The sequence below is a fragment of the Ambystoma mexicanum genome, chromosome 9 (genome assembly GCF_040938575.1).
Source record: "Ambystoma mexicanum isolate Mex_15411 chromosome 9, UKY_AmexF1_1, whole genome shotgun sequence".
Lineage (NCBI taxonomy): Eukaryota > Metazoa > Chordata > Amphibia > Caudata > Ambystomatidae > Ambystoma > Ambystoma mexicanum.
This window is the reverse complement of record NC_090931.1, coordinates 1,116,539,885-1,116,552,160: the sequence shown is the minus strand read 5'-3', so window position 1 is coordinate 1,116,552,160 and position 12,276 is coordinate 1,116,539,885. Positions and strand designations below refer to the sequence as shown.

The 12,276-nt window shown below is 50.2% G+C and overlaps 1 protein-coding gene across 30 annotated transcripts in view; it reads right to left on the bottom strand.

Moving 5' to 3' along the window:
* Window positions 1-345: 345 nt before the first annotated feature.
* The window catches only part of NEB (nebulin), a 359,744-nt gene continuing 347,813 nt past the window's right edge, over window positions 346-12,276 (bottom strand). For all 30 annotated transcript variants that reach the window (XM_069616457.1, XM_069616464.1, XM_069616462.1 and 27 more), the window contains 3 exons: window positions 5,310-5,459; window positions 4,986-5,092; window positions 346-1,353 (listed from right to left, as the gene is read on the bottom strand). In XM_069616457.1, coding sequence (XP_069472558.1) covers window positions 1,180-1,353; window positions 4,986-5,092; window positions 5,310-5,459 — 431 coding nt within the window. In that variant the 3' untranslated portion in view covers window positions 346-1,179. The remainder of the gene's footprint in view (window positions 1,354-4,985; window positions 5,093-5,309; window positions 5,460-12,276) is intronic.

Below are 12,276 nucleotides of genomic sequence, written 5' to 3'. Positions count from 1 at the left end.
GGGAAAGGGATTGCAGTAAATTGGTGACCGGTATGAGTATTTAATGAGAGGAATATTCCTTGATTCCATCTCTCATGTCCCATTTGTGTTATTGGAGATCATTTGACCAATTTTTGCATTTTCCTTCAATATCTGAAATTTATAGTGATGTAGTTGCCAATCCAACAGACGTGCTTCATTGCCACATCAGTGTGCGTATCACACAGTGCAAACTACAAACTCTGCTAACAGTTGCTGGAGGCCGCCCCTGAGTTTGATCCCTTGCAGCGAGGGCCAACATTATATTGCAGAGTGTAGTCTAGCCCACCTTCCAGAAATGTGTTTTGCGCGATGATGACACATAAATTAACTGCAGAAATGTGAAGTTTATTAGTCACTATTTTTACAGGGATTAATAATGTTTCCTTATCCCAGTACAATTGGATAAATAAACCACAAGCAGTCAGTGTTCAGCGAGCAGAAGAGGGAGAGGCTTTCTTTCAAGATGTCCTTTCTGCTGGTTCTGGAGTGCTTGAACTGAACTGAACTGAAATAAATAAGTCAATACAATTTTAGATCATACAACAATAGTGGGTCTACTTGTACTGTAGGGACCAAGTAGAACCAATCAGAGTGCAGTCCTTTTCTTTTTACATGGTTAGTCATTTCAGTCATTTACAGCAATGGTTTAGCAAATAATCATGGGATGACGGTCGAGTAGTAAGTTCAAGGTGATATTTGATCTCTTGAGCATCAATGATACTAAGGGATTGTGTTCATGGGTACCATTTGGTATGTCTTATTTGTTGAAGGTGGATCTTTTGGAAGAAATCAGGGGTACGTTGTCACTGTGTTCTTCTTTTCTTCAAGTCCATAAATCCCAAATCACCATGGCTTGGAGGTTAACGCACACGTGACTTTGTGACAATGATCGTTTTTATGAGGGCATTCTCTGTAGGTTTCTTACTTTTACTCACAGATGTTACTAAAAAAGAAAATGTCATGTGGTTTAGCCAGCAACTGTTTTGGTACAAGGCACATGGCATGCCAACAAAGGAACGCAGAAAAGGCAGCATGGAATTCCATGCATGCAGTTGTGCAGTTGCAATGGGCAGCTTTTGTTCTGAAACTCATCACAAGCCTTCCTTTCCATTCCCTTTTGTTGTCCTGCCCATTGCCTTGCATAAGGCGTGTTCTTGCTTATATGGCTTCCACGTAGTTGGCCGGAAGCATGCCAGTCTTGCCCGTTCTTTGGACAGTGCCGTACATCCAGCCTTCATCTATAGCTTGAACGTTTAGAATTGCATCGCCATCCTTGAACGATACTTCGTCATCGTCTACAGCCCGGTAGTCGTACATAGCACGGAAGGTTTTCTGCAAATGACAAAAGCAAGGAAAAGGTCCATTAGGCACTATTCTGACCATGAAGTCATACCCTTTTGTCCATCACTATGCAATGATGGATGCTTCTTCTTATCATATTCATTCATTGCGTACATGAGAATATTGCATGGAAGCCATCTATGCTCATGGGTCACCACTTTCAAAACAAGACTAGTACCTCTCACTGGGATATAAGCATTTTCTAAGTCAGAGGTTGCCAAAGCACATTTTCTGCATAAACCACAATTAGGTTGCAGAGAATTTTAATCCACGTCTATTAGAATCGGGACCACGTCCATGTAGTATTGTTATCCTATTCGTGTTCTTGTGCTATCATGTCTCTGCAGAGATGCACGCTATGCAATGTTCAAAGCTCTGCCTTCCTAGTGGCTGAATTTCAAATAGAAGAAATTACATAACTTTCAATTCCAAGCCCATCAAAGTCTTTGAGATGCTGTATCTAGCAAGCAGATTCAACACTACCAACCAGCTACCGAGGAGCACTCATCAAGGAAGTTTCCCCGACATTAGGGCCAAACTCTAGAGTGATTCTTTCTGTGTCCATCCACAAAGAGGGAGTCAATGGATGTGTGAAGCATAATATGATCACCCAGTCCTGCAAGCTTCCATGACTGACACCAAGTACCCATGACAACTACAGGGTGTTACTAGGAGGCAAAGATCTGTGATTGGCCTGCTGTTGTATATGTGCTTGGTGTCAGGCTTCAAGGAGAGAAGGGATGATTTTATAGAAGGTGGGAGTCTTTCAGCAGAGGTGGGGGTACTTAGGCGTGCATGCTATTCCCAAGCAGATTTCCCAGTCATAGGACATTGATTGTTTCAGGCTGTACAATTTGACTGCTCATGTGGCATATCTCATGGCTTTTGAGTTAGCAATTTCCCACAAAAACCTGGGTATTCCCTCAATTGAATGGAGGATTGGGTGGGAGGACAACCTACTCCATGAATGTTAGTGTGACTTTAGACGTATGAGGAGTGAAATAGTGATAGTGAACATCAGCCCCCCATCAGGATCACTGTCACCAGACAGCTCTGATTCTCTGTTGATTCCATGCACACTATGACAGAATGGTTACGAATCCCTGCGTGGTCCTGGCTTGGATCCATCATGTTTCCCCAATCCAAGTGAACGGTTTGGGATTGGGTTTGTAGAAGGCTTCAAGGAGCATTTACATACTGCACATCCTTCTGCTAATTGGCATGTACTTAGAACCTAAAGTAACTGAACATTACGCCATGTACTCGCGTGTACCCAGATTAAAAAATTAAAAATGGAGCAAAAATAACACCAGAGACTAATCCTGACCACATTGAGAACTAAACGAAAGAAAGTGTTCTCTGATTACTCTAGACATAATTGAGAGTCTGTCTCCAGCTGTTGCAGGTGACATGCTGATTCTGGTCCCATGGAGCATTCCTGGGGACAATGCTAACCACAACACAATATTTGGAATCTTTAATGTCTACCTAGGCTACGCCTCCAAATAAACAAAGCTGTTAAAAAAGGAAGTGAGTGGCACCAGTCAGAAACACAGTTGGATTACTGTAATATGATCTAAACTGCCCCCCTCATAAACTCATTGACTGACTGCTGGAAGTAAAAAAAAAACAAGCAGACTTGAAAAAAACCGTGGCGATGTTGAACCTGTTCCAAGGCACTTCACTGGCTAATTATGGAATTAAATCCAAAGTTCTCCAAGCCTCACACAATGCTTTATAAAACTGAGGCTCATGATAGAGGCAGATGCCGGCTAGATATTGGCTAGGATCCTCCTTGTGGCCAAGACACAAATGATCCACAAGGAGAAGATAAAATTGTAAAGAACTTGAGGGAAGTTCAGAGAATATAGAGACCTACACCCCGGAAGACATTCAGTCCATCGCTGAGCACCCAATCAAATTAAGTGCTCTTCATAAAACCACATCAAAATAAACGATTCAAAACTCTGTGTCTTTATGGAGATCAGATCAGCGGGCGATTCCTATGAGAATCATCTGTTAGATGTGGGGCTGAGGCGATGTTCACACCCTTCAGAAAGAGCAGTGTAGGGGGTTCACCCAAAAGCCAGGCTTATGGAAAGTATTGTGACACCCAAGCTGACTGTCTTCCTGAGTGCGATTAAAAGCCTACAGCTATCAAATGCTGCAACTCTGTGAGAGGAGTACCTCTAGGTGGTGGGTTGCAACTCAGTCACTCCCATGCAGAAATGAAATTGATCTTTAAAAAGTAATGAGGGATTGGATCAATGCAAATATGGAGGGATGAATTAGATGGGGCCTGCGGCACACCACCTATGAGGGCGTGAAGTTGCGACATGAAGCGGGAGAGGGAATCACTCTGTTGGACAGAAAGAAATGGAGGGCCTCATGGCCTCCGATCATGCCTCCCTTGACCAGGTGGAAGCAAGGGTGAGCGTGTTTGGTGGAATTTCAGTTGGTAATACTTCCAAACTCATAATGAGGCGCTCCATGCTTTCGGTCCAGCAGCGTGTCTCCCTCTGCCCTTTCATGTTGGGAACTTACTCCTTCGTGTGTGGCATGCCACAGGCTTCACCCATTGCATCTTTCCATTTTTACATGAATCCATGTCCTTATTAGATCCTTTGGATCCATTTCATGTCCACATGCAGATAACATCTAATTCCTGATCAGACTTCGCACTAACAGCACAGATGTCGTACCCGTCTTCTACAATCCAATGCACTGAGAATGTCTGTGACTTGATGCCAGTTGTCTATCTAAAACTCAATTGTGATAAGTTGGAAGTCATCTTCCTTAACAACTTTCATGGCCTATGGTTCTACCATCGAGCCTTCCTTGAAGGGCACCCGCCCCCAACCGCCACAAATAACCTGGGCATTTGACCGTATGCCCATCTCTCCTTCAGTCTCTAACACAGTTAATACCATCACTGGGTCATCTCTGTTCTTGCTCTGCCTGCTAATGTATGTCCCTGCACATGTCCGTTTCCTGCACAGTGTGACTGCTCTTGCCTCATTGCAATTCTTCCCAGACCACCTCCGAGAGTGATTCACTGCGTGGTCCCTCACAGATCCCCCCACATCATACACTCGCCACCAACTTGCCCTCTATTTGCCATCTAGAATTTCCAACAGCACAAACCAGGCAGGAACCTTAGCTCTGACTCTAAGCCTGAGTGTACCATGCCCACAAAGTTCACACATGGGCCAAGTCTAGACCAGCCTCACTCAAATATGATGGGACAAACCTTGGCTGGCCAATCACGTTATCTGTGATCAAGTGATTGCTGGGTAGACTGTCGAGACCCCGGTATTCACAGATTAATGGCCCACCTACGCCCTTCCCATTCCCCGGTCCTCGCGTAAAGAAGGTAGTGAATGATCGCTTAAGAAAATCGCACAATGTAACACAATGGCAGGAGAAACACCAGGCTGATTCTGGGTACCTGGGGAACCAATGAAGTATTACAGCGGCGATGAAGGAATTAAAGCAAGGAGCCCTGTACATTAAATGAAATGCAAAGAATTCACATGGATCCCTTATGAGTTACTAAGAGTGACGTAGAAGAAGAAACGGAAACATTTGAAAGCTCAATAGTTTGAAAAGCCCAAATCACTTACTCCGGTCGTAGATGGGTGGGAGGGAACAGATGATACCGTTGTCTGTTGAGTGGCCACAGATGATGACCTCTGCTGCGGTAGCTCTGTAGTTTTAGCCTGTTTGTAACCTGAAGAAAAGGAGTATGTCGTTATTTATTTCAGCTGATGCAGCCAGACATGGTTTACTTGGCTCACAGTCTTCCCTGAACATCACCATGGACTGCAAACCTCTGGAGTACCGAAACACATCTACAGTCAGGTTTTGGTGTTGAGTTGGATGAACTCAAACCTTGGCGATATCCAAAAATGGAGATAACATGCATGACTTTGGAGATACAAACATACCTGATCCAGCAGTGGTAAAGATGGCGCCGTTGCTGTAGGTGGACAGGTGATGTTCAGCAGCCTCAGAGGTTTCGGACTTCTCATCTCCGGCGCTAAGGCTCAGGGCGCTGGCGGAGCGGGAATGCTCGCGGCTGCGTCGGTGAGCTTGTACTGTGGGAGAAATAAGGGCAAAGACTTCACACACCTGGACAAGTCGGGTGTTTACATGTAGGCATGGCACACACTGGTGAAATGCAGATAATGATTGTGGATGAACTCACATAGCAATCCATTGTATTTACCTGTCTTCATTTTGACAAATTCAAAACAATATTCCACCCACAATACCCGTTCAACAGCGACAGCTGTAAGACGTTGGGAGGAGTCAGGTCGTTGAATTGTTCCCATTGCCCTTTCGCAAATTCTCCTTTATTTTATTTGTTTATTTTTTAGGTATTTATTTACTTATTTACATGGAGCAACAATGCTCTTTTGATCACAAAAAAAACATAGGACCCAATGTGGGGGATAGCCGATATTACTGGCACTGGTAATACCTGCTGTTTTTTGCCAGTGGGGGCCCGATTTACCTCCAGCTCTTGCCTGGAGGTAAATCAGTCAACCCCCACCGGCAAACTTGTAGTTTGGCGGTGTGGGAAAAGTGGCGGTAACAGAATTACCGCCACTTTTTTCCTGCACCGCCAAACTTGGAATGAGCCCCATTCATGGCAGCAGTGTCATTTAAATGCTATGCATGCACTTTTACTTGCGTCTATAAGATGTTTGCTTTTGGTATGCTTTGTTGGCTTAAGGTGCCATCACATGCGGCCAAAACCTTGTTACAGAAAAGGGAGAGAAGGTGAGGCAGAGGGAGAGGATGAAAGGATTGTAGGAATGCAGAATATCCTGCTCCTGCTCCACCCCCCCTCATCACACCAATTCACCTACCCAACCTCACGCCACCCCCTCATCCACTACCCCACTGCAACACACCCAAACTTAACCCACCACCTCACCATTCACCCCAAACACACAACCTGACAGCCTCCAACAACATATTACCTCACTCCAACCATCACATCTCCCTCCCCCACCTCATCCAGTCTATGCATGCCCATCAACCACTCACTCCAGCTCCACCTTGACATCCCCAATGTACCGCCAAACCACCATCCTTCCCTTGCTCATCCCAGCATCCCCATCCTAGCTCACCACAGCAACCTCTAACTACCCCTTCCACACACAGAAAACCAAAGATTACACACCCCATCCACTGCCACCCTTGGTAACGCTAGCAGCACCCACTCTAAGTAGCCTCAGCAACCCTTAACCACCCACCTACTCTATCTCATCCCAGAAACCCCAATCCGACCTCACCCAGCAACTCCCACCATTGCACACCCCACCAACCCCTATCCTATTTAACCCAAGCAACCCCCCAACCTAGTTGCCCCGTGGAAACACTAACCACAGTCCTACTCTTGCTCACCCCAGCACCCCGAACCCTACTGCACCCAACGCCCCCCACCATTGCACACACATCACCTCCCACCCTAGCAACCAGAAAACGTGTTCATCCCAGTAACTACCAGTGCAGCCCACCAATGCATGCATCTAGGTCTTGTTTTCCCTGAACACCTTTCCTTGGATCATGATACCGCATACCCCCTTTCTGCTCATGACCAGTCCACTTACCAGCTTCCCGCCCTCATGCTCCAGGTCCCAGGGCTGTCCTGGCCCCTCCCACACCTTTTTTTAAAAATGTTGTTACGGCCTGCCCATCACTGCTCTTCTGGCATGCATCCATTGTGCGTGATGGAGACAGGACCTTTCACGGGGGACATCCCTATGACCCGCATTGCTTTTTTCTTACAGGCGTTATTCGGCTGTCCTTTGACACAGACACCACATGACCCCTGTCTTCTTTCGGTGATAACGTGGTCTGTTAAATTATGGCCTCGAAAAATGACTTGGTCCCCAATGGACAGGCACCCACCTGAGCTCAGCCCAGCCCTCCGCTCTCCCACCCACCCTAGCTCTCCCCTGCCTACCACACTCACCCACCATAGCTCACCTCTACCTACCTCCCTTAGCTCACCCCTGTCTATCCCAGCCCCACCATTGCTCACTGCTGCCTACCCCACCCACTGTAGCTTATCATTACCTATCCCCATCCACGCTAACTCACCACATGCCAACCTCAGCCACCCTAAATCACCCCTGCTTATTGCACCACTTTCTATCTACCGTAATTCACACCAGACTATCTCAACCCACTATAGGTCACCCAATTTAACAAACACCAACCTCGGCCTCCCGAAATCACCCCTTCTTACTGCACCCCTTTCTATCTACCGCAGTTCACACCTGTCTACCTCCACCGACTGTAGGTCACCCAATTTAAGACACGCCAACCTCAGACACCCTAAATCACCCCTGCTTACTGCACCCCATTCTATCTCCCGTAGTTCACACCTGTCTACCTCCACCGACTGTAGGTCACCCAATTTAAGACACGCCAACCTCAGACACCCTAAATCACCCCTGCTTACTGCACCCCTTTCTATCTCCCGTAGTTCACACCTGTCTACCTCCACCGACTGTAGGTCACCCATGACTATCAACTTAAGACACGCCAACCTCAGACACCCTAAATCACCCCTGCTTACTGCACCCCTTTCTATCTCCCGTAGTTCACACCTGTCTACCTCCACCGACTGTAGGTCACCCATGACTATCAACTTAAGACACGCCAACCTCAGCCACCCTAAATCACCCCTGCTTACTGCACCCCTTTCTATCTACCGCAGTTCACACCTGTCTACCTCCACCCACTGTAGTTCACCCATGCCTATCAACTTAACACGCGCCAACCACAGCCACCCTAAATCACCCCTGCTTACAGCAGCCCTTTCTATCTCCCGTAGTTCACACCTGTCTACCTCCACCCACTGTAGCTCTCCTGCCTTCTAACTCCCAGCACCCTTGCTCACCCAGGCCTACCGCAGCTCACACCTGTCTACCTCCACCCACTGTAGCTCTCCTGCCTTCTAACTCCCAGCACCCTTGCTCACCCAGGCCTACCGCAGCTCACACCTGTCTACCTCCACCCACTGTAGCTCTCCTGCCTTCTAACTCCCAGCACCCTTGCTCACCCAGGCCTACCGCAGCTCACACCTGTCTACCTCCACCCACTGTAGCTCTCCTGCCTTCTAACTCCCAGCACCCTTGCTCACCCAGGCCTACCGCAGCTCACACCTGTCTACCTCCACCCACTGTAGCTCTCCTGCCTTCTAACTCCCAGCACCCTTGCTCACCCAGGCCTACCGCAGCTCACACCTGTCTACCTCCACCCACTGTAGCTCTCCTGCCTTCTAACTCCCAGCACCCTTGCTCACCCAGGCCTACCGCAGCTCACACCTGTCTACCTCCACCCACTGTAGCTCTCCTGCCTTCTAACTCCCAGCACCCTTGCTCACCCAGGCCTACCGCAGCTCACACCTGTCTACCTCCACCCACTGTAGCTCTCCTGCCTTCTAACTCCCAGCACCCTTGCTCACCCAGGCCTACCGCAGCTCACACCTGTCTACCTCCACCCACTGTAGCTCTCCTGCCTTCTAACTCCCAGCACCCTTGCTCACCCAGGCCTACCGCAGCTCACACCTGTCTACCTCCACCCACTGTAGCTCTCCTGCCTTCTAACTCCCAGCACCCTTGCTCACCCAGGCCTACCGCAGCTCACACCTGTCTACCTCCACCCACTGTAGCTCTCCTGCCTTCTAACTCCCAGCACCCTTGCTCACCCAGGCCTACCGCAGCTCACACCTGTCTACCTCCACCCACTGTAGCTCTCCTGCCTTCAAACTCCCAGCACCCTTGCTCACCCAGGCCTACCGCAGCTCACACCTGTCTACCTCCACCCACTGTAGCTCTCCTGCCTTCTAACTCCCAGCACCCTTGCTCACCCAGGCCTACCGCAGCTCACACCTGTCTACCTCCACCCACTGTAGCTCTCCTGCCTTCTAACTCCCAGCACCCTTGCTCACCCAGGCCTACCGCAGCTCACACCTGTCTACCTCCACCCACTGTAGCTCTCCTGCCTTCTAACTCCCAGCACCCTTGCTCACCCAGGCCTACCGCAGCTCACACCTGTCTACCTCCACCCACTGTAGCTCTCCTGCCTTCTAACTCCCAGCACCCTTGCTCACCCAGGCCTACCGCAGCTCACACCTGTCTACCTCCACCCACTGTAGCTCTCCTGCCTTCTAACTCCCAGCACCCTTTCTCACCCAGGCCTACCGCAGCTCACACCTGTCTACCTCCACCCACTGTAGCTCTCCTGCCTTCTAACTCCCAGCACCCTTGCTCACCCAGGCCTACCGCAGCTCACACCTGTCTACCTCCACCCACTGTAGCTCTCCTGCCTTCTAACTCCCAGCACCCTTGCTCACCCAGGCCTACCGCAGCTCACACCTGTCTACCTCCACCCACTGTAGCTCTCCTGCCTTCTAACTCCCAGCACCCTTGCTCACCCAGGCCTACCGCAGCTCACACCTGTCTACCTCCACCCACTGTAGCTCTCCTGCCTTCTAACTCCCAGCACCCTTGCTCACCCAGGCCTACCGCAGCTCACACCTGTCTACCTCCACCCACTGTAGCTCTCCTGCCTTCTAACTCCCAGCACCCTTGCTCACCCAGGCCTACCGCAGCTCACACCTGTCTACCTCCACCCACTGTAGCTCTCCTGCCTTCTAACTCCCAGCACCCTTGCTCACCCAGGCCTACCGCAGCTCACACCTGTCTACCTCCACCCACTGTAGCTCTCCTGCCTTCTAACTCCCAGCACCCTTGCTCACCCAGGCCTACCGCAGCTCACACCTGTCTACCTCCACCCACTGTAGCTCTCCTGCCTTCTAACTCCCAGCACCCTTGCTCACCCAGGCCTACCGCAGCTCACACCTGTCTACCTCCACCCACTGTAGCTCTCCTGCCTTCTAACTCCCAGCACCCTTGCTCACCCAGGCCTACCGCAGCTCACACCTGTCTACCTCCACCCACTGTAGCTCTCCTGCCTTCTAACTCCCAGCACCCTTGCTCACCCAGGCCTACCGCAGCTCACACCTGTCTACCTCCACCCACTGTAGCTCTCCTGCCTTCTAACTCCCAGCACCCTTGCTCACCCAGGCCTACCGCAGCTCACACCTGTCTACCTCCACCCACTGTAGCTCTCCTGCCTTCTAACTCCCAGCACCCTTGCTCACCCAGGCCTACCGCAGCTCACACCTGTCTACCTCCACCCACTGTAGCTCTCCTGCCTTCTAACTCCCAGCACCCTTGCTCACCCAGGCCTGCCGCAGCTCACACCTGTCTACCTCCACCCACTGTAGCTCTCCTGCCTTCTAACTCCCAGCACCCTTGCTCACCCAGGCCTGCCGCAGCTCACACCTGTCTACCTCCACCCACTGTAGCTCTCCTGCCTTCTAACTCCCAGCACCCTTGCTCACCCAGGCCTGCCGCAGCTCACACCTGTCTACCTCCACCCACTGTAGCTCTCCTGCCTTCTAACTCCCAGCACCCTTGCTCACCCAGGCCTGCCGCAGCTCACACCTGTCTACCTCCACCCACTGTAGCTCTCCTGCCTTCTAACTCCCAGCACCCTTGCTCACCCAGGCCTGCCGCAGCTCACACCTGTCTACCTCCACCCACTGTAGCTCTCCTGCCTTCTAACTCCCAGCACCCTTGCTCACCCAGGCCTGCCGCAGCTCACACCTGTCTACCTCCACCCACTGTAGCTCTCCTGCCTTCTAACTCCCAGCACCCTTGCTCACCCAGGCCTACCGCAGCTCACACCTGTCTACCTCCTCCCACTGTAGCTCTCCTGCCTTCTAACTCCCAGCACCCTTGCTCACCCAGGCCTACCGCAGCTCACACCTGTCTACCTCCACCCACTGTAGCTCTCCTGCCTTCTAACTCCCAGCACCCTTGCTCACCCAGGCCTACCGCAGCTCACACCTGCCTTCTCTAAACCACCCACCACAGCACTTGGAAGCGGGGGGGATCCCACATGAGGCAACACATAATAAAGTGATATTTAGACAGTCTTTAAATGAACCTTAGCCCTGGAAAGCTTATTAGGATTCCATGTGCTATGCAAAAACATCTTAAAGAAAAAGATGACTTTTTTTTAATAGGCCACCTGGAAACACCAAGGCCTGGTTCCCAAGAAATAACTTTGTGCCTTTGTTGTATGCAAGTTGCAGGTACGATGCATGCACAGGGTGATTCGCAATGATGCCCCTGTTACCAGCTTGCAAATTGACTGCAAGAGTACAAAGGAGTAGCAGAAACCCGTGAGCAAATGCCTAGAAGGGAACTTGCACATGGGAAGGTGAAAGGTGTAATTACAGAATTATCAGTGAAAGTGGTGACACCCCAGGGAAAGTGAAATACGTTCAGGGAACATTTTCAAAACATTAAAAATCATATTTGTCCCTGCACATTTGTCGGGGTCCGAAAAGCGCTCTGTTTAAACATGGGTACATTGCGCAAGGGAGAGAAAGAGCAAGTAATGTACTCTTTTCTTTTTGGTAATGAGCGTGCTCTACTCCTCTCAATATCAAACCCGCTGCATTGTCCACAAGGCTTTCTGGGCCTGGGTCCAAAATACCTTCAGCAATCCCTACGCAAATACCTCCCATCTCGAGCACTCCGCTCCTCTACCTCTAACTCCCTGAGGGTCAGTCGTTTTTCAAAGAAACAAGGTGGGGGCAGATCTCTGTCTTTGGCTGGGGCCTCCCTCTGGAACAGCATCCCTGCCACTCTAAAACTTGAGGTGCTTCCGGAACTGGAGATGGTTGTCCTCAAGACCTTCCTATTTGCTTCTGCGTTCGCTTCTCCTCTCCCTTGCTGATCTGTTCTCTCTTGGCACCGTGCACCTGGCCATCCTCTGTCCTCCGGGCCCAGGTACCTGCTCACCCTGCCACCCTCC